This window comes from Brugia malayi (genome assembly GCF_000002995.4).
Source record: "Brugia malayi strain FR3 genome assembly, contig: Bm_v4_Chr2_contig_001, whole genome shotgun sequence".
NCBI classification, from domain to species: Eukaryota; Metazoa; Nematoda; class Chromadorea; order Rhabditida; family Onchocercidae; genus Brugia; species Brugia malayi.
Window position 1 is genome coordinate 3,116,117 of NW_025062476.1, and position 19,859 is coordinate 3,135,975.

Sequence of the window (19,859 nt, forward strand, 5' to 3'; positions counted from 1 at the left end):
TTTTTTTTTTTTTGAAAAATGAAAATGTTTTTTATCACTCAAAAGTACTTTTTTACATCCTACTCTAATTTTAATTTTTGCGCACTTTTCACCCTTTCCCAATTAATTTACAAATCATTCTGCTTTTTTTTTTTTTTTTTTTGAGATTACAGAATATTTCACATTACTGACTTCTTCGTTATCACTTCATTTTCAGTAATTTTTACTCAAAATTTGTCTGAACAAATGAGTGTTTCCCATAAAATAGCTATTAATTATGTAAAAATGATCATAGATTTTTTTTTTTTTTTTTTATTACTCTCTGAAAATTAGTTTACAAATATGTTTAGTGCCTTAACAGTTCTCCTCTTCAAAAAAAAAAAAAAAAAAAAAAGCGATGAATGAATACGGTTGAAATGATATTTTTAAGTTGTTGAAATTGCATGAAATTGTAAATTAATTAAATTAGCAATCGATTGTTTCTATAAAAAATTGTTTTACATTAAACTGTATAAAATATTACATAATATGTTTGCATGCAAGCGAAATATAACAAAATGCAACGCTTAAAATGCATTCAAATTATCTAAACTAACTTGCAATTGTCTACTTTTTTCTTTTTTTTTTAAAAAAAAAAACTAATTTTTTGTGTTTAATTTCATATTTTTCTTCTGAAAAATATTCATTGCTTCTTCGTTTTTTTTTTTTTTTTTGAAATTTTTTAAGCAAATAAAAAGTGTTTCTTTTTTTTTTTTCATAAGAGAAACTTCATCACTATTCAATTCTTCGTTTATTTATGATAAGAAAAACAAAACAAAAAAAAAAAACAGAAAACAAAATGTTCGTTATTCTTTCTTTTTTTATTTCATGGCTGAGCTGCAGTGAATATTTCAACTTTGTACATATATATATGTTTACCTGTTTATGTTTTTGAAATATACTTAATTTGTTATTTTGTTCTTCAATCAAATAAACAATTCTTCAAATTTTTTTTTTTTTTCTTTTTTTTTTTTTTTTTTTTTTTTTGGCATTTATATTATGCATAATAGAGAAGAAAAACAATTATAATAGTAATGGAGTAATAGCTTTAAAATTTTTTTTGCTCAGAATTGTTTGAAGATGATTTGTTACGGTTAGTCCAGAAATCATACATAATCCTACAAAAAGTATAGTTGATATCCGGAAAATACGAATACCTCGGATATGATTTCTAGTAAAGTAAATTAAAATTACTTTCCTGACATCTTCAGTTGTATTATTTCTCAGCATTAGCGCATTTACGAGAAAAAAGAAATTAATTTTTACTGAAAATTGTGCTTTTTTCTAAATTGAAAAAAACCGAGAAATATAAATTTTATCTGCAAACTTACCCAAAATAAATAGCATAGTACCATTTAGGTAAAAGAATCCTATTTTGAAAGCTTGATAAAAAGCCTGGGAACAGTCACGTTTATATACCGAATTCAATGCTATTTCACGTTTTTGTTTGCAATCAGCTAGTGAAGTACATTTCTAAGTAAATATATTAAAAAAAATAACAAACATTAATTTTAAAATCTTTAAAATTTTGATAATCTGGAATTTTTTTTTATCATTTTTTAAATCTTTTCTCAAATTTATATAATGACAAGAAGAATGTTTTTTTTTTTTTTTTTTGAAATTATTTAACTTAAAATTATTAATGAAATTTAAAATAAAGATAGAGTAGTACACATTATATTGTCAGATGAAATGATATTTTTAAAACGATTATTATGTAAAATGCGATGATTACACAAATATATTGCAATGAAATAATGATTGCTTCAATTTTGAAACTTTATACTATCATATGTCTCTTTTTTTTTGAAAAAAAAAAAAAAGACTTGTCTAAGGTATCTATGTAGGATTCGAGAATATTACATAGAATTTAGATTTAAAATGGAAGTTTAAAGTGTTATTTATTCTATCTTGTTACTATCATTAGCTGATGAACAATATGATTTATTGAAATTTCTTAAAATTTGAAAAAAATTAATGAAACTGAAAATTAGAAAAAGATTGTATAAAGTTCATAAAGTAAAATATATTGTGTTCGAAGTACACTTACCCAACTTTTCTTAAATCGAGTTGCATAACTTGGTATCTGAAGAAAGGTTGTCTCATTGAAAGGTACGACAAATCGTTCATATGCAAATTGTTCACAATGCATAGATTTATATTCAGATCGACAACAAGACCATGGTAGTGAACCCTTTTCACTAAAATAAACAAAATATTAGCAATAGATCAACCAGTGTATTTTCATTGCATTAATAATTCAATAAATGAAAGATTAATTAATTAATTAATTAAGTAAATTATTTCATTACAATTGTTGACATTCCTTGGGAATTAATTAATTATTGATTTTATAAGTAAATTCAAAAATCTGAACACAAAACTGTTTCATTTCATTTGTTTAATTTTTAAGTTAATTGTGACATTTTAATTTTATGCAATGTAAACTGTTTGTATCTACTAATTAATACTGATTAATGCTAATATAAATGACATTCTGTCTACCATTATAAATCTGAGCTAAAAACTAATAAATTAAATTAACTTATATAAATCATGTTGAAAAGCACTATCAGGTGAAAGATAATAGAGCCAAATGAGATGAGCTTCGACACCTTGGATTGAAATTCCGCAGCATTCAAATCTTTGTTGAATGGTATTAATATCCTACAAATATCAATATATACATCTAACATCAAGCATGAATTTCATAGAATAAAATTAACTTTTGATTAGTTGATAAATTTACCTGGGCATAGTCATTGTCATTGATAGCATTCTTTACAGCATACAATATATTGTCTCGGATAGGTTTTTGCCAACTAAAACTTGAAATGAATAGGATGAAGGCACATCCTATGGTTGCGATACTGGATGTAAGTAATTCAAACTTTAAAAGTTTCAGATCTAATAAATTCTCCGAGAATCTTGTTGCTTCCACAAAACTGAAATGTAGAATTGAGAAAAAGAAAAGAATATATATAATAATAATGCATTTATGTATTTTATGTGTAAAAATGAATGCTTGAAAATGTAGAAATTTCATAAAATTGAGATTTAATAATGATAGATTGAAAGGTAATCACCAAAACTTATGAATTTGAAATGAAGCAATGATAGTGATAAGTGTCGCATAAAGACTGATAATGAAAACACCCAAAAATAAGCCATAACGCTGCATAAAATTTGGCAATATTTTACTACAAATTGAATAGATGTTAATGATAGCAATAATAAATAATGAGATGGGAATCAAAAATGATAACAAATGATGATAGCAGTGATAATATGATAACAAATAGACATACTGATATTCCATAAATCTCAATGAGCCATAAAGCGTAGTGATAAGAGTAGCACCGCAAAGCATAAGTTGAAAGAAAAGAATAAAAAGCATAATTCGAGCAATGATAGTTGGTGGCATATCTTTTATCAAATATTTTCCGGATTTTAATTTCGTTTGATCCATAATCACCGGAATTCTATTAAAAAAAATTTTTTTTTTTGCTCTTTCTTACAATAAATTTTTGCTCTTTCTTTTAACAGATATTATTAAATTAGTGATAGCATTAAATGTTATCACATTGAAATGAAAATGCTAAATTTGATGTGTAAAATTTGTTTACAATTTCAAAGCGACAAATAATTTAGTAAATGAAATTTGCATTGTTTCTTCATTAATTATGTCATGAATGATATCAAATTGTCTAATCTTTCTTTCATTAATGAATATTCCGTATCGAAACAAATGCATTGATTCTTTTATTTACAAATTCAAATAAATGAGATCAGTTGACAACAATTTCTGAAATACAAAAAACTAACATCGACCAATTCCCAGTTGACATCCATGTAACAATGCTTTTTTTTTTCCTAATCAAATAGATTGGTGATTTTTCCTCTTATTGAATAAATAATTTTTTTTTTGTAAATCTCATTCCATATTTTTGCATATTTCATCTTATTTTATATTTCAAATATGAATTGGCCACAAAAATACAAATCATTGATTTTTTTTTTTTTTTCAAATATGAATTGGCCACAAAATTGCAAATAAATCATTTGGAGAAAAAATTTGAAATTTGCTTCAAACGACTTATATTTATGATTTATTGGAGAACTAATTTTATTCTTGTTTGGAAAGAAAGAATAACTTTTTTTTTTTTTTGAAAAAAAAATGTTTATTTATTTCAAACAATATTTTTTTTTTTTTTGAAAATAAACATTAGTCTACTTAAAATTCTTATGTTAATTATTTTTTTTGTAAAATTTCAAAGATTGAAACTTGACAAAATAATTTTTATATTTTCTTAAGCATAAAAAAAAATTATGCTTAAATATAATTTTTATATTTTTTTTTTTAGAATATTTATTTAACTTCATTCAAATTTGTTCAATCCATTCGTCTTTTCAACCATACATTTCGATGAATTCTTTGTTCTCAGTGAATTTTTTTTTTTTTTTTTCTTTATCTTTGTGATACCATCCATTCATTCATTATCATCAATCAGTTTGCTCTTTTTGACTTCAATAGTTTCAAATTTTTTCTAACAAAATTTCAAACACATGCTGTATCTATTAATTGTGCCATTAACAAATTAATGTTTCGTACGAGAAAAAAAAAAAAAAAAAAAAAAGGAAAAATGAGACTATTCCCGATCCAATTTTGTCCCTAAAATTTCTCACTCTTTCCTAATTTCTACAAATTAAACCCCACTAACCAATATTTGTCCTATTGTTAGGAAAAAAAAAATAATAGTAATTTAAACAATCAGGTCACAGTAGGTCATACAGTGTCGTCTTTTTACAATTGTCCTTTTTGTGGACATTAAGTGATTTTGAAATTTAGTTATTTTTTTTTTTCTTTTTAGTAATTTAATAAATGAATATATATTGAATTCAATATATGAAAATTGTAATTGAAAGTAAACTGCACTTTGTGACCTTTCCTTTTCTCGTTTATCCTTTGAGTGATACCTTTTTATATCCATGGTAAATTAATTGAAATGAGATAAATTATGAAAGGTCATCTGAAGAAGGAATATATATTTAAAATAGGTTCACATCTTCCTCCTTTTTTTTTTTTTTTTTTTTCTAACTTCCATTTAAAAAAGTTTCATCCATTTGAGCTCTTTAAAAAATTAGAGCAATAATTTCTTATTACAGATATAAAGTTTTGCAAACATTTTTCTCGTTACTTTCTGAAATGTTTCATTGTCCCCTCTCTCCCTCTCTCTCTCTCTCTCTCTCTCTTTAGTTTTCACTCCCTGCTTAAATCCTTCAATTCACGCTCATTTAACTACCCAATTTTTCATTCCACTGTATATTTCAGTACTTTCAAATTCTTTAAGAGAGATTTAAAATTCATTCATTCATTTATTCATGCATTTATTTATTTTGTTAGTATTCAATAAAATTAACATTTTAATTCGATGGTAATTACATTTAACAATGATTGATTAATAGATCATCGATCAACGATGACATTACTAAAATTGAAATTGGTGATTTTTTGTGGTTGAAATTTGAACAAATAATTAAATTTACTCACAAATAATACCAAAATACTTATGAATTTTAATAGAATTATCATTTTAAACTGCTAATTAATTCTTTATAATAGCTTTCAAATTATTTTATTTCTTCCAACAATGACGTAACTATCATTTTCGATAGTTTCAACATTGTTCCAACAAAAATGGATCAAACAAATTTATCACTTTCTTATTTTTATGTAATCCTCCGATGATTTTTCTGTAAAAATAAATTCTTAAAATTCTTTAAAAATTGTCTCTTTCATGTGAATTCCATTATTCGGTTTTCATTACATAATAGATAGTAAACAAATTTGAAAATAATTATATTTGAAATGAAAAAAAAAAAAGTATGCAATAAATTTGATTTGTTTAATTACTATTGGAATATTATTTTTCGGCATAAATTAAAAATTATTGAATATCAGAAAAAAAAAAAAGTATTTAACTTCAAATAATTAATTCAGGCTAAGAAAGATAAAAAAAGAAAAGAGAGAGAGAGAGAGAGAGGGAAAAAGATATTAAAAATTTTTTGCCCTTAGTGAATGATTTATAAAATATAACATTTTAATCCTTCAAATTTCCAACACTTTTGATAAAAATTTTGAATTTTGAATCTATTGTGAATGAAAATGGATAGAAACGAAGAAAATGTACAAAAATGCATTTAGGCAATTTCAACAAATTTACCTACAAAAAAAAAAATTTGTATCATACTTGTCGCTCTCTTTTTAATAATTTCTATTATGACAAATCTTTCCTTTTTTTCTTCTACCTCAAGTGGGAATTTTTATTCTAATATTTCACAGCGTAATGTCAACACTTTTTTTTTTGCCACTTTACCTGTTTGTTTATTTTAAAACTCTTTTGTAAAATTTATCAAAAAAAAAAAAAAAAAAGATTTGTCTGATACATGACATTGCTGTCATTTTTTCTCATCATTAATTTTACTGTAAAATTTTTTTTCTTTTTTTTTCAAAAATGGAAAATACCTTTGTAAATTTTAAAGATGTAAGTGAAGAGAAGAAATAATTATTTGGTTAAAATTGAGGACAGAAATGCTAATTTGGTAGGATAATGAGGACATGATGGAATAGATGAGGATGAAATATGAAAAAGTAATGATGATATGTTTACATTGACCTATTCCAAAAGCTATTTAGGGAATGGTTGAAGGGATAAATGTGAGAGAGAGGGAGAGAGAAGGAAAGAGAGAGGGAAAGATGAATTGAAGGAAGGAAGGAAGGAATAAGGCCTTCACACATTTAGTATAATTTATTTATTATTAGTAAAATTTATTTATTATTTATCATTGTTGATATTCTTTAGATTGAAAGAAAGAAAAAATTATTTCAACTTTTTTGTCATTGGAGATATTTTTTTTACTATTTTTTTTACTTTTTGAAACAATTCTTATCATTGAATTATTTTAATTATCGTTGAAATTAGCATAATCGTTGTTGTTGCAATCAGAAAAAGTTAATATTATCATTGCTTATTATTAATATTATTACTTCTATAATTATCATTATTGATTAGTACCATTGTTAGTTTTTTTTTTTTATTATTTATTATTATTTCTTATCATTATTACTGCTTATTATTATTATTACAAAAATTTTCAACATTAAAATCGGTCTTCTTTTTTTGCTTCGAAAGTGTTTTTTTTTTTCATTTTCATTCTACTTTTCATTACATAAAATACAAAACAAAACATATGGAAATGATTTTCTAATGGATAAATTCTAATTTTTAATTAATTAATTAATTGTAATATAAATGATGTCTTTTTGCTGATATTAATATTAAATATAAAATCTATTTAAATATATGTTAGATTACATTTAATAATTAAAACTGAAATGTGATGATGGACAATGAGAGGACAAAAAAATGAACAAATAGGAAATGAACACAGTTTGAAAGTTATGAATTTTGCTCTTTCACAAGCACTACAACTTATTTTGAATTAATATTAAACAGATTCGATATCACCAACTGTGATAAGATAAGTACTCGGATATTTATCACTTGATAAGTGATTGTTTTGGAGAAGATTGTAGATTGTACAGTTATCATTTTGTAGTTTTATTTAAATATTTTGTCCTGTAAAATATTTTTTTAATGTACTGTAAAGTATTTTTCAAAATTTCAAAATCATTTCTCAATTTTTTTTTCCATTAAATTACAAATGAACAGAACAAAAACACTTTAATGATTAAAGTCCCATTTTATGATTACACAGAAATCGGTTTTGGATGTCTGTTGTATATGTACAGCTGTAAGATATATAGAACAACAACCGGAAGACAGCTACAGGATATATGCAACCGGAAGACAGCTGCAGGGTATATGCAACCGGAAGATGGCTACAGGATAGCAAGTGTAGGATAATAATGTTTACAAGTTATTAATTATGGATTGGGATGAAAAGAGAGATAATGGAGAGAAATTTAGATATATTTTAATCATAATTATATTTAATCATAATTTCGATAACATTCAGTACATTCCGTTCGATGTAATCAATTCAGATTATATTATTCACTTTTTTTTTTTTTGAAATCCAAAAAGAAATTTAAATCAAAAATTTAAAAAAAAGGTCTACTGCTTACTTTTTATATGAAAAATTTAGATTTATTAACTATTGCATTTCTTAACTAAATTCTCAAATTCATTCACTATTTGCATTCATTTCCTGTGGGAATCAGGTCGAAACTGGAACTATCCGGTTTGATTATCCGTATATATGTATATATCTTCCTTGGGATGAATTTTCATTTCTTTTTTTTTTTTTTTAACATTAAAATACATCTTTTCAAACAAAAGATGATGAGGTCGAGAATAAGATTTGGAGCACAAATTTGAAAGGGCAGGACATTAAAATTTATGTGCCATCAATCCTAGTACAAAAATAAATGATCGATGAATTGAGTGCAACATCCATCCAACAATTATTTGTCTTTTAAATTCACGGAAATCGCCTCAGTTGTTATCAGCAACCGTTACCGGATTACATGGAAGATCAAATTATTTTAATAGTTTTGTGAAATGAATAGTCAACAGAATACTCATTCGTTTTCTGTAACTGATAAATTTCTTATCAAAATACTCATTTGTTTTCTGTAACTGATAAATTTCTTATCAAAATACTCATTCGTTTTCTATAACTGATAAATTTTTTATCAAAATACTCATTCGTTTTCTATAACTGATAAATTTCTTATCAAAATACTCATTTGTTTTCTATAACTTGATAAATTCGAGTTTTGAATTACCTTATATCATACTATCACTGGATATGTTTCTTCTTAAATAGTAAAATAAAAGTTAAAATAAAGACAATCACTATGTTAGCTAGACTTAACATTTTGAAAAATCATTTTTCTAGAATTTCATACCTAATTGTAAATTTGCTAAATATTTTTGGTTCTTTTATGGTCAATTTTTTTTTTTTTTTGAATCAAATTAATTTTAAGAAATCAGTTGAAAAAATATTAAAATAATGATTTACCACTTTATCACTATCACTAGTATTTTATTATTTTGAATATTACGCTTATCACACTTGCAAAATTTACAAAATGTAAAAATTTTATCAATGTCTAATCACTGCAGGTGAAATAATTCTCATAAATTGGATGACAATAAAATAAACAGATATGAGATCAGTTATGCTTTTTGTACTCTTATCACTGCTGATAAAACATTCAGCAGCGATAACTTATCGTTGTGATGATGATCAAATTGTTGTGGTACAAAGTTTTGGTAATGATACTATTCGGATGCATTGTCAGAAACCAATTCTTTGCGGTCTTCAATTTTTGGTACATTTCATTTTATTTATAATATTATTCTATAATTTCAAATTTCAGTTCTCTTTACTTTTTCTAATTTATTCATTCTTGTTTATAAAATTATATTCTAATATAATACATTTTAAATTATTAATTGTTAATGAAAAGAAGAAAAAAAACTTAGATCAATTCTAATTTTTTTTTTTTTTAATAATTTAAATTTAGACAATTTTTTCACAAAATTTTTGAGAAATAAAAAAGTTTTCTTTTCACCTTCCTTTCCTATCTATCTATTTACCTTTCATTATTTCATTTCTCTTTAACTTATTGGATATTGTTGTATATTTGTAGAAATGTCATTACAATCATTTGCAAACATACTGTGGCGGAAAAACTAATTTTGTTGCTCACATACAGCAATTAACGCCCATTGCGCCGTAAGTTCACTTTCTAATTACATTAATTATTAGCATATTATTATGTAAGCTTACCTATACTGCAGAATTTTAGTTTGAGATTTAAAACTGATTAATGAATTAGTTAATCATTGTGCATTACATTGATTTTAGCCTATCATTCCATTATTTATTAAGATGCTTTTAAATTAGGTTAAATTAGTAAATATAAGGATGCAAATGAGGAAGAGAGTAAATATTAAAAAATAATATTATCCATTTTTATTTTTGTTTAAATTTAGACACATTTCAGATGATTTGAATGATTTTTTTAAATGATTTTTAACTAAATTTCATAGTTATTCTTTGACTAAATTTAGTTATTTCAGATTTTAGATCAGTGTTAAGAAATTACTTTAACTTGTTTTATGACAATTATTATTATTGTTTATTATTATTATAAGTTTTACTCGGAATTAAAGTTAATTTAATTAAAAATAATATTACAGTGTGATGCATACATGTTGTAATTTAACAATTAATGAAGATGTTCAAATAAGAGCGCATATGGGAAATGATTGCTTTTTATATGATTTACCGGACGGCTCAAATGGTACAACAGCTGAAGAATTAGAAAAGAAAGACAAAGAAGGATATGCATTATTAAAGGATATAAATAAAATACCGGAACAGTTTACCGATTTTTCCGGTTATCGCCTCAGACTTTATTTACTACGTAAAAAGGAACCGTCACAGTTTGTGATAAAGGGTGTTGAACGCAATGAGTAGGCGTTTAAATTTAATTAACATACATAGAAAATTTTCTAATCCTCAAAAGTGTTCCATTTTCAGAAAATAATTCTAACGAATTAATATTATCCGTCTCAGCAAATTTCTCTCTCTTTGTCTTAAACTTTTAATTTCAATTAACATACTTGGTGGGACAATTCGAAAATCATATTTTCAAAAATAATTTATCATCTATGTCTTCATTAACAACGAATTACTAATATTAAAATTAAGAAATGAATTTTAACCTTTTAAAATTTAAAAAACATTAATTATATTTAGGGTTGGATATCGGGTAACTATTTGTACTATACAGTGCCAAAATGACAATCATAAGGTAAAGGCAGTTACCTCTGATCAAAAGCACGCAGATTTAAATAAGCAAGAGCCAATTATCAATGATAATAATTTAAATCAAATTAATTTTGCATTAAGAAACTTAACAGATGATGGACAATGGATTATTGCCACCTGGGCTGAATGGTCTTACAAAAAGTAAGTTAAATAATTTTACCCTTTTTTTGGGGCACTTTTTTTTTTTTTTTTTTTTTAATCAAATCAACGAAATATGCAATTTCATGTGCTGTTTTCATGTAAAAAAACACTAATTAGAAAATTGTATTTCCCAAAATATTTTACCTCTAATGTTGATTTCAATTAATACTACCATTCTAATTCAAAATTTACATTGTTCCTAATTGAAAAAAAAAATTTAATTTTAAAAAGTTTTTTTTTTTAATGTAAAAGAAATTAATTGAACTCTTTTCTACACAGAATTAAAATTTATAAGTACTAATAGATGAAAATGAGTAATTGAATGAGAGGACAATTAAAATAAGTATTTGATAAAGTAAGCATTTATGATTTTAAATTAACTGATCGATTCAAATCTAAAATTCCTGAATTAATGATTGCAATGACTTATTTATTTCATCTATTAAAAATTATTGCTTATTCAGCAACTGATTATTACTATAATGCGATAAGATTAAATGAATTATTGCGCGCTTTTGTCTTTATGAAAAGGACAAATACATTTGCATAAATGAATTTAACAAATAATTTTAGATGGTCAGAATGGAGCACAGAACGAAGGATCGAATTTAATGATTTAGATAGAACAAAAGGAAGAGGTCATCGGTATCGCATTCATCACAGTAACAGTGAAAGTGGAACTGCTACTGGAAAAGGTAAGTAACTAAGTAAAGGTAAACGATTGCTAGAAAAAATAGTAAACATTAGGATTATTTGTAATTTGTTTCATTGAAATGAGTGTTTAAGGTATTATTATTTTGTTAATTTAGGTGCTATTTATACAATTCCTTAAAAGGAATAACCTTTTTTTTTCATACAATTATCTGTAAATCAATTTGCTAATTTAATTTCTGACACAAGAAAATTAGTTTCAAGGTTTATTAATGAACAAGAAAACGTTCTTAATTTTTTTTTTTTTTTTTGTCCCAAATAATAAAGGTAAAGAATCATACCTTGATGATTGATTAGACAACATCCGAATATTATACTTATTTTTAGGTCAACAAAAATCAGAAGGTATTAAAACGTCCATTCATGAATCAAGTAAAGGTCATCGTCGAATTCATAAAAAGAAACATTCTAGTGATTGTGATGATGATGATGATGATGAAAGTTACGGTAGTAAAGAAGTGGGTAAAATTGATGTTACCAAAGAAGGAGGAAAGATAAAAGAACGTTTTGGAAATATTCCTGATAATGATAGCAAGGAAAAGTTGAATCAGGAGAAACGAAAATTTCCTGCATTGGATATTCAGGAAAATATGAAATCCGAATTAGATCCACATAAAACAAATGGAACAGGAAAAAAGGAGGAATTATTTACTGTCCGATTTGGAGAAATTGGAAACCAAACAAAAGATGGCACTAAAAAAATAGAAGAAGGTACTTTTCAAATTATGTAAATTTTTCAATCATTTTTTTCTTTTTTGAATGAAAAATTAGCAATCTGAAAATATTTGTGTAGCATTTGGAAGTGGAAAATTTGTCAAATGGTTTATAAGCAAATGGTACCATTTTGTTTTTTCTAAATTATTTCATCTAATTTCAATAATTCATTGTATTTGTAAACAAGTCGTACGACAATTTCACTCAATGTTTCAGGCACAGAAAAAAATCAAGGTGACAGTAGTGGTAATAATGCTAATGCTACGAAAGCAACTGAGAGTGAAAGGAAAGATCATTCAAATGCAAACAAAGAAGGAGGAGGTGATGATTTAACTGGGAAGGTATTTTTAAATTACAAATTCTTAAACTTTTTAAAACTGTTTTAATGAAATTAGAAATGTGTGACCTTTGTTCAGTGTTGTTACTGTCAACTTTACATCTTTGCTTTTTTTCAAATCTTTTCTTCAACTTCCTCACCAATACTTTCAGATTTTCATCTCTTTCATGAAATTCTTAAATCTCTATGTGTTAATCCTTCTTAATAATCTTCTTATAATCGATTTTGATAAAGCAATCATTTCGTTATTTCAAATTATATATCACATTAAGTAAGCATAACGAATATACTTTTACTTTTACTTTAAATGAATATTTTCCTGTGAATCCTTCTCAATTGAATTTTACAGATATTAGCAGGTGGCAAAGTGAAAAATGGTGCAAAAAAGGTGAAAAAAACGAAATCACACAAAGGTATTGACATTTTTAAGCTATGAAAAATGGTTACATTTATTTCAAATTTACGTTTGTCTCTGAATATAACTTTAAAATAAGATTATTCCTGAATTAAAAATTCAATGTTGCTAATTACAAGTCTAGTTTAAGTGCATTGACCGGTGATTTTTTGATCGTTTTAAAGATTTCTAGCATAAATCATTTAGCATAGAATCTTATGCCAAAATAATTTTAAGCTAATAATTTCTCAACTTTATTTTGACAATAGCATTGTTTTGCTTTCAGCTATATTAATTTTTTTTATTTATTATTACATATTTGAATTTTTGTTAGATTTAGATTTGTGATTCTTTTTAAAGTTTAATTTGGTTTGCTGTCAAATTCCGTTTTTCGAATCTTTCATTTTTTTTTTTTGACTGAATTTTTTGTATTAGCAATAAATTCTCAGATTTTAAAACTTATTTTTATGACTCAAATGATGTGACTTATGAACTTTTCGATTGGTTGGTGTCATTTGGGATTAAATTTGCAGTAAACCAATAAAAATTTTTGGGATACGCAAGGATTCGATAGATGAATTATTGAGCACTGTAATCTTTCGCAAGGATGAAAATGATTTTCTGCAACAATTTCTTTCATTGTATTAATTATTTTCTAAATTTTGAGCAAAATTGAATTTGTTATTTTTCCCAAAAATAAACTTTTACAATCTGAAAATTCAGAAATTATGAAATTAAGGGTAAAGGTATTTTTTAAACATTTATCAAAATAAACATATTTAACTATTGCAGAAAAATCAACCAAAAAATTAGTTTCAAAGAAATTACCAGCAAATGAAACGATGCATCATAAAAATAACACTTCAAAAGGATCTGAAAAGGTTTTGGTTGTGAATTAATTAATGGTTTTAACAGCTATCATTGTTTTTTTTTTTTTTTTTCGCTTGAGAATATCAAAAATGGAATTCAAAAAAAAGAAAAAAAAGAATCTCGAAATAGAAAGCTAAATAATTTCTGTATTCAGAAGATTACTTTGACGCAAAAAACTGACAAAAGCGCAGGAAATCAACAAAAGGAGAAGAAACATGGTGAATTGAAAGATCAATTAAAATCTGGAAGTACACAGTCATCAAAACCAGTAAATCAAACTCGTAAACAGGAATTAGGTCATGACCCACCCGCGATTCCGGTAGCTGCTGGTCATCACGTAGGAGCTAATCCTATGCCCGCAATGAACTGTTTCAGTGCTGACACGAAAGTTTACACTCAAAATGGTGAAAAAACAATGAAAGATGTTGTAGTAGGCGATTTTGTAAGTTTGATTTTGTTATTAAAATATACAAATAGATGAGATTATTTTGAATATTTCTTTGAGATTTTGTCTTTTTTATCAGCCGATAATTTTCATAAAGCTAGAATTACATGTTTTTCCTTTACAGGTTCTCGTTCCGGTAAGTAAAAGTCAAATGAGATATGAAAGAGTGGAAATGTTCTATCATCGAGAACCGGAAACTCGAGCTAAATTTGTGGTATTGGAGACGGAATCAGGCCGAAAATTAAGTCTTACAGAGTTACATCTTCTTCCGCTCGGTGATTGCAAAGAAATGCATGAGAGTATGACTGATACCACCGATATTGTAGATCAATGGCTTCGGAAGTCAAAGTTCGCACATAGAGCACGTATAGGTGATTGTGTATTCACAATGACATCAAATCATGAATTACAAGTAGATCGCATCGTAAAGGTATCTTTGTTACAGTTATTATTTTACCATCTTTTCATGTTATCGTAACTCTTCCTTTCATGAGTAATACTGAAATTCAAATTATTGAGATCAATTATTGATTGATTGTTTGTTTGCATTTATTCGATCATAACAAGGAATGCTCATTTCAGGTGGGTAGACAATACCTGAAAGGTATCTATTCACCAATGACCGTAGAAGGATCAATTGTAGCTGATGGTATACTTGCTTCATGTTTTTCACAGGTTGAAAGTCATTTCAGTCAAAAATTAGTCTATGATTTTCTTATTTTCCTATATCGAATTTTTGGCCCACTTATGCAATCATTAGATGAGCCAATTCAGCATTTACCTACTTTTATTGATTCCATACATCATTTAGGTCGTTTCGCTGTTCCTTTTGTTAAATATTAAATTTAAACATCTCTCAAGCATCTCTCTCTCTCTCTCTCTCTCTCATACATATATTAAATCAAACCTCGGTGTCATCACTGATTGATTTCATTTAGAAAGAGCTAAAGATGAAAACTATTGATTAGTTATTGATCGGTTTACAATTCTTACTGAAAGTCATTTTAAATATTTAATCGGTATATGATAAATTGATGATAACATGAATGATTTTAACTGATTAAATGAAATGAAACGATTTCTATGCTATCTTTTTTTCCTTTTTTTTTTGATGAAATTGTAAGTATCAATATTTATTTTTTCATTTTTCATTTTTTACTCTTTTTGTGTTATGCTTCCTCTACACATTCAGGAGAGGAATTAAAGAAAATATTTGTTGAGTTTTTTTTTTTTTTTTTTTTTTGAGATTTGAACACTTTTGAGAGTGTAATGAATGTAAGGAAAGAAATAAGATATGTTCTCCTTATCATTATCATTATCATTATCAGCAATGGATTTTGTACTTACTGTCTTTCAAATAGATTCATTAACGTGTAAATGCTATTTTGACAAAATATTAAAATCAATCTTTGTTTATTGTATTATCAAATACGTTGGTACTTATTGGGTTTGTTATTCTTATCTTCAAACAAAATTATATCATTTAGTATATGTGCACCATATTTTGAAAGTTAACTGAATTAAATACTGATATGTTATAAAAATTTTGCTCATTACCATTTCATTGCTTAATTTGATAGTAGTGATTCAAATTATTGATTAAATCTTTTCTGATCATAATTATATCCATGAAGGAATGTAAACGGATGAAAAATGTAAACAGTGAAATGAAAGAATTAAAGCTGATAATACTTATGCACTATTTGTTTATTATATAATTTTTAAAAAGTCAATAACAGCTCAAAAAAGATTGAATTTAAATATGCTATCATACTGGTTTTGTAGTATTGCAATCTGTGATATCATTTACAGAAGTGTACAGTATGATAAATGGATATTTGATTGATGTTTTAATCTTGAACCACATTATAAAAAAAAAAAAATGCAATTCTTTTTATGCAGTGATAATTAGAATTGTCACGAAAAAAGAAAATTTCAATATCTGTATATTTTGTTAATAAAAATGTAATTTTTATGCTCGAGAAACACTTTTAAATACATCAATGTTTTATTATTCAGATTTAGTAAGTTAAAGTAACGAAACGAGAACTTTTTCAGTTTTCTGAAATGTAAATTAGACTTGCTTTCCTAAAAAGCATTCAATTAAGTGATAAATGATAAGAGTATAATAGTGATGCTGCTTAACCCCATTAAAATTTCCTTTTTAATCATTAAGAAAAGTGCAGGTTGAAATATTGTCGCACGAGAATAAAACTTTATCCCTCTTTCTATTTTCTTCTCTTTCTCTAAATCATATAGTAATAATGATAAGATAAAATTATTTATTGAAATTAGGACAATATCAGTTTCAAATTTAATATACCTAAATATCTCAACCAAATGCAATAATGCGATGTATCATCGATATGTGAACTGACCGCCCGACACATCGATATAATTCATCGGGCTGAATGCTGGCAAATTTAACTAAAAGTGTTGCATCTAGTTACTGAAATATCATATCATAAATTTGCTGCTGATAAATTTCATATAGCAAATTAATCGCTATCATGGAACGATCACATCTGATGGTCATTCTTTCTACCTTATTCTCAACTATCTCATTACTTCTTATCATCATCATTTTACCATCATTTTTTACTTACATTCAACATTCCAACACTGCACTGCTTTCAGAGCTTTACAAATGTTATGTAAGTAAAATTTTGAAACTAAAATGATAATTTCGATTGTCAAATAGTTATGAAATTTTGTTTTGTTTTGTTTTTTTTTTTTTGACATACAGTGTCTTTGTATGGATGTATCAATTGATAGCAAGTAGATAAATGAAATTACTGATTGATTGATCGATTGATTGATTGATTATTCCACAGATCAACGCGAATCTAAAATGATATTAATTGATAATAATGAAAATAGAAAATAGAAATTTAAATGAATTCAATTGTAGATAAAAGATTCGTATATTTTAGATTAATAGCAATGATGTGTGGAGGAATGTGTTGCAATTGCAATTTAATACTCAATCGCGTAAACGTCGATTTTACGATGTTCCAACAAACGATCGCCCACGTTCCAAATGTTTACACTTTTCCTTTTTTTTTTTTAAAAAAAAAAAATTTCAATCCCGAAAAATTTAGACAATAAATTCACATTTCAAAATTTGAATATTAATTTTAAATTTAAAAAAAAATTATAAGTATTAATTTCAGTTAAGATAGACTTGATAGCTTTTAATTTTAAGTAACACTAAATCTTTACATTACATTTCAGTAATTGATGAAGAAGAGTACATTCTAGTGACAAAGAGAGGATGTTCAAACCAAGCTAACTTATATTCAAAACAAAATTTACTTTGAATGATGAAATTATGAAATTGTTTAAAATTTTCTACTTTATCGATAGCTTAACAATTGTTTATTCATATCTTATATAAATTTGAAGAGGGACAATTCCAGGTTGCAGTTGCCAGCAGGGTAAACCTGGACCTCCAGGTGAACCAGGAAATCCTGGACGAGATGGTAAGATTTTAAAAAGATGGCATTTGAAAAGTATTCATACATTTGAATGTTATACGGGACAATAAATCCACGATATGCAATTCTAGAATTTTTGAATCAAATGATTTCTTTTCAGGAGCCGTTGGACCACCGGGATTACCCGGAAGAAATGGTAAACCTGGCCAACATATGATGCCACCAAAGAGTGATGAAAACACTTGTCAAAAGGTACTATTCATTTTGTTGATTTTATTTGAATTTCTTTTCAATGACTATTTCAAAAGCTATGATATGATGAAAGCGCTAGTATTCTCGACAAGCAGCATTTTCCTAATGTCGAGAAAAATTTTAATTAACATTGCTAAGTAGAGATATAATTTTAATTAATTTAATTCTACGATATACAATGGTTTAGTGTCCAATAGCTCCACCAGGACCTCCCGGACTAGTTGGTCAAAGAGGACCGAGAGGACCACGCGGGTATATATTTAAAGGATATTTTTTTATTTTCTGATTCAGTAAAGTGGATTACTGCTTAAGGAGAGTTATGCTTTTCATATTACAAGTCAGTACGCTGTATCGTTATTTACATGGTAATAATTAGTCGAAATAATAATTAAGAAGTGAGATTTTTATAAGTTAGCTTAATGAATAAAACGTAACTTCAAACTTCAGAAACCCAGGTGTACCTGGAGATGACGGTTCTCCTGGAAGAAAAGGACCTCCAGGACCAACAGGTGTTAGAGGTCCTCCTGGGCCATATGGACCAAAAGGACCACCAGGTGATCCTGGGCGCATACTCAATGGAGCACCTACTGGGCTGAGAGGCCCTCCAGGTAAGTTTTAATCAAACAAATTCCAATTATAGCGGCTCTTCGCAATTCTCACAAGTTCCTATAGATTGAGTACGAAGGTATATATTTTCAGGACCCACTGGACCGCGGGGCCGTGTCGGAAGTCCTGGACGGTAAGTAAAAATCATTTTTTTAAAGAATATATTTCCTGCAAACTGGTGAAAATTTGCCTAAGTAACAAGTTTTCAGTGATGGCAATCCCGGAGCAATAGGTGTTGCAGGAATGCGTGGAGAGCAAGGTGAAAGAGGGAGTGATGGTGCACCAGGACTACAGGGACCACCAGGACCTCCCGGACGACAAGGAAACAAAGGTGCATTTTCATTTCCACCTCGTTTTTTCCCAAATTTTCATTACATAGAACAATTTCAATCAAAAAGTTAAATTTGATAACTTAACAGGCAGTTGTGATCATTGTCGACCGCCGAAAGAGTCATCAGTATCAGAAAATCCTTCCGAATACAACGCCGTAAACAGCAAACCAGTTGAATCGAAAAACACGGAATATACAAATACAAATGTACCACGTTATTACAGTAATGAACCGGTAAAAGGTACCGGTAATCAACCAATTGGTTATAATATCAATAATAATAAGAAAATAGCAAAAGATGTAAAGCAAAATGGTGTTAGTAATGAAAGAAATATTGGTCGAGGAAAATTGCGTGAATCATACGACACGAAAAGAATTGAGAAATATGACGTAACAAAACTCTACGATCAGAAATATCATCGACCACTTCGGATATCGCCAACAATTCGAAAGAATGGCTACTACTCTTAGTATTATTTTTTTCTTACACATATGCAATTTATCTTGTTTTGTTGTTTATTCGCTTTGCTTAATAATTTGTTTAAAATGTTGCGTAATTTTTTCAAAGTTAATAATTAAACATTTATATTATCAGAATTTTTGAACAGAAATAATTTGAAATAAGAAAAAAAAAAGGAAATTTCTGACATTTGCTGCTTATCACATTAGAAACGAATTACAACACTTAATAATGTATCAAAAGTGTTAGGATGTGACAGTTTCATTTCAAAATA

General features: G+C 26.5%; 2 protein-coding genes across 3 annotated transcripts; one reads left to right on the forward strand and one right to left on the reverse strand.

Moving 5' to 3' along the window:
• Positions 1-1,041: 1,041 nt before the first annotated feature.
• On the reverse strand, positions 1,042-3,866 carry Bm558 (Uncharacterized protein; the record flags this gene model as incomplete). The annotated part of the gene is made up of 8 exons (XM_043078264.1): positions 1,042-1,136; positions 1,350-1,491; positions 2,069-2,219; positions 2,564-2,685; positions 2,768-2,963; positions 3,105-3,218; positions 3,327-3,500; positions 3,844-3,866. The coding sequence occupies 8 exons, from the start codon at positions 3,864-3,866 to the stop codon at positions 1,042-1,044; spliced, it is 1,017 nt and encodes a 338-aa protein (XP_042934198.1).
• Positions 3,867-9,214: 5,348 nt separating this feature from the next.
• On the forward strand, positions 9,215-19,596 carry Bma-qua-1 (conserved hypothetical protein,hypothetical protein; the record flags this gene model as incomplete). Of its 2 annotated transcripts, XM_001894729.2 has the most annotated exons (20): positions 9,215-9,379; positions 9,701-9,786; positions 10,254-10,529; positions 10,816-11,028; positions 11,602-11,723; positions 12,067-12,450; positions 12,670-12,794; positions 13,140-13,203; positions 13,977-14,065; positions 14,209-14,496; positions 14,624-14,929; positions 15,082-15,174; positions 17,433-17,541; positions 17,919-17,981; positions 18,097-18,188; positions 18,376-18,440; positions 18,636-18,796; positions 18,888-18,927; positions 19,004-19,125; positions 19,214-19,596. In XM_001894729.2, the coding sequence occupies 20 exons, from the start codon at positions 9,215-9,217 to the stop codon at positions 19,594-19,596; spliced, it is 3,246 nt and encodes a 1,081-aa protein (XP_001894764.2). The 2 variants fall into 2 exon arrangements, with proteins under 2 accessions (XP_001894764.2, XP_042934199.1); XM_043078265.1 differs by lacking the exons at positions 9,215-9,379; positions 9,701-9,786; positions 10,254-10,529; ... (7 more) ...; positions 14,624-14,929; positions 15,082-15,174 and adding an exon at positions 17,010-17,153.
• Positions 19,597-19,859: the final 263 nt, after the last annotated feature.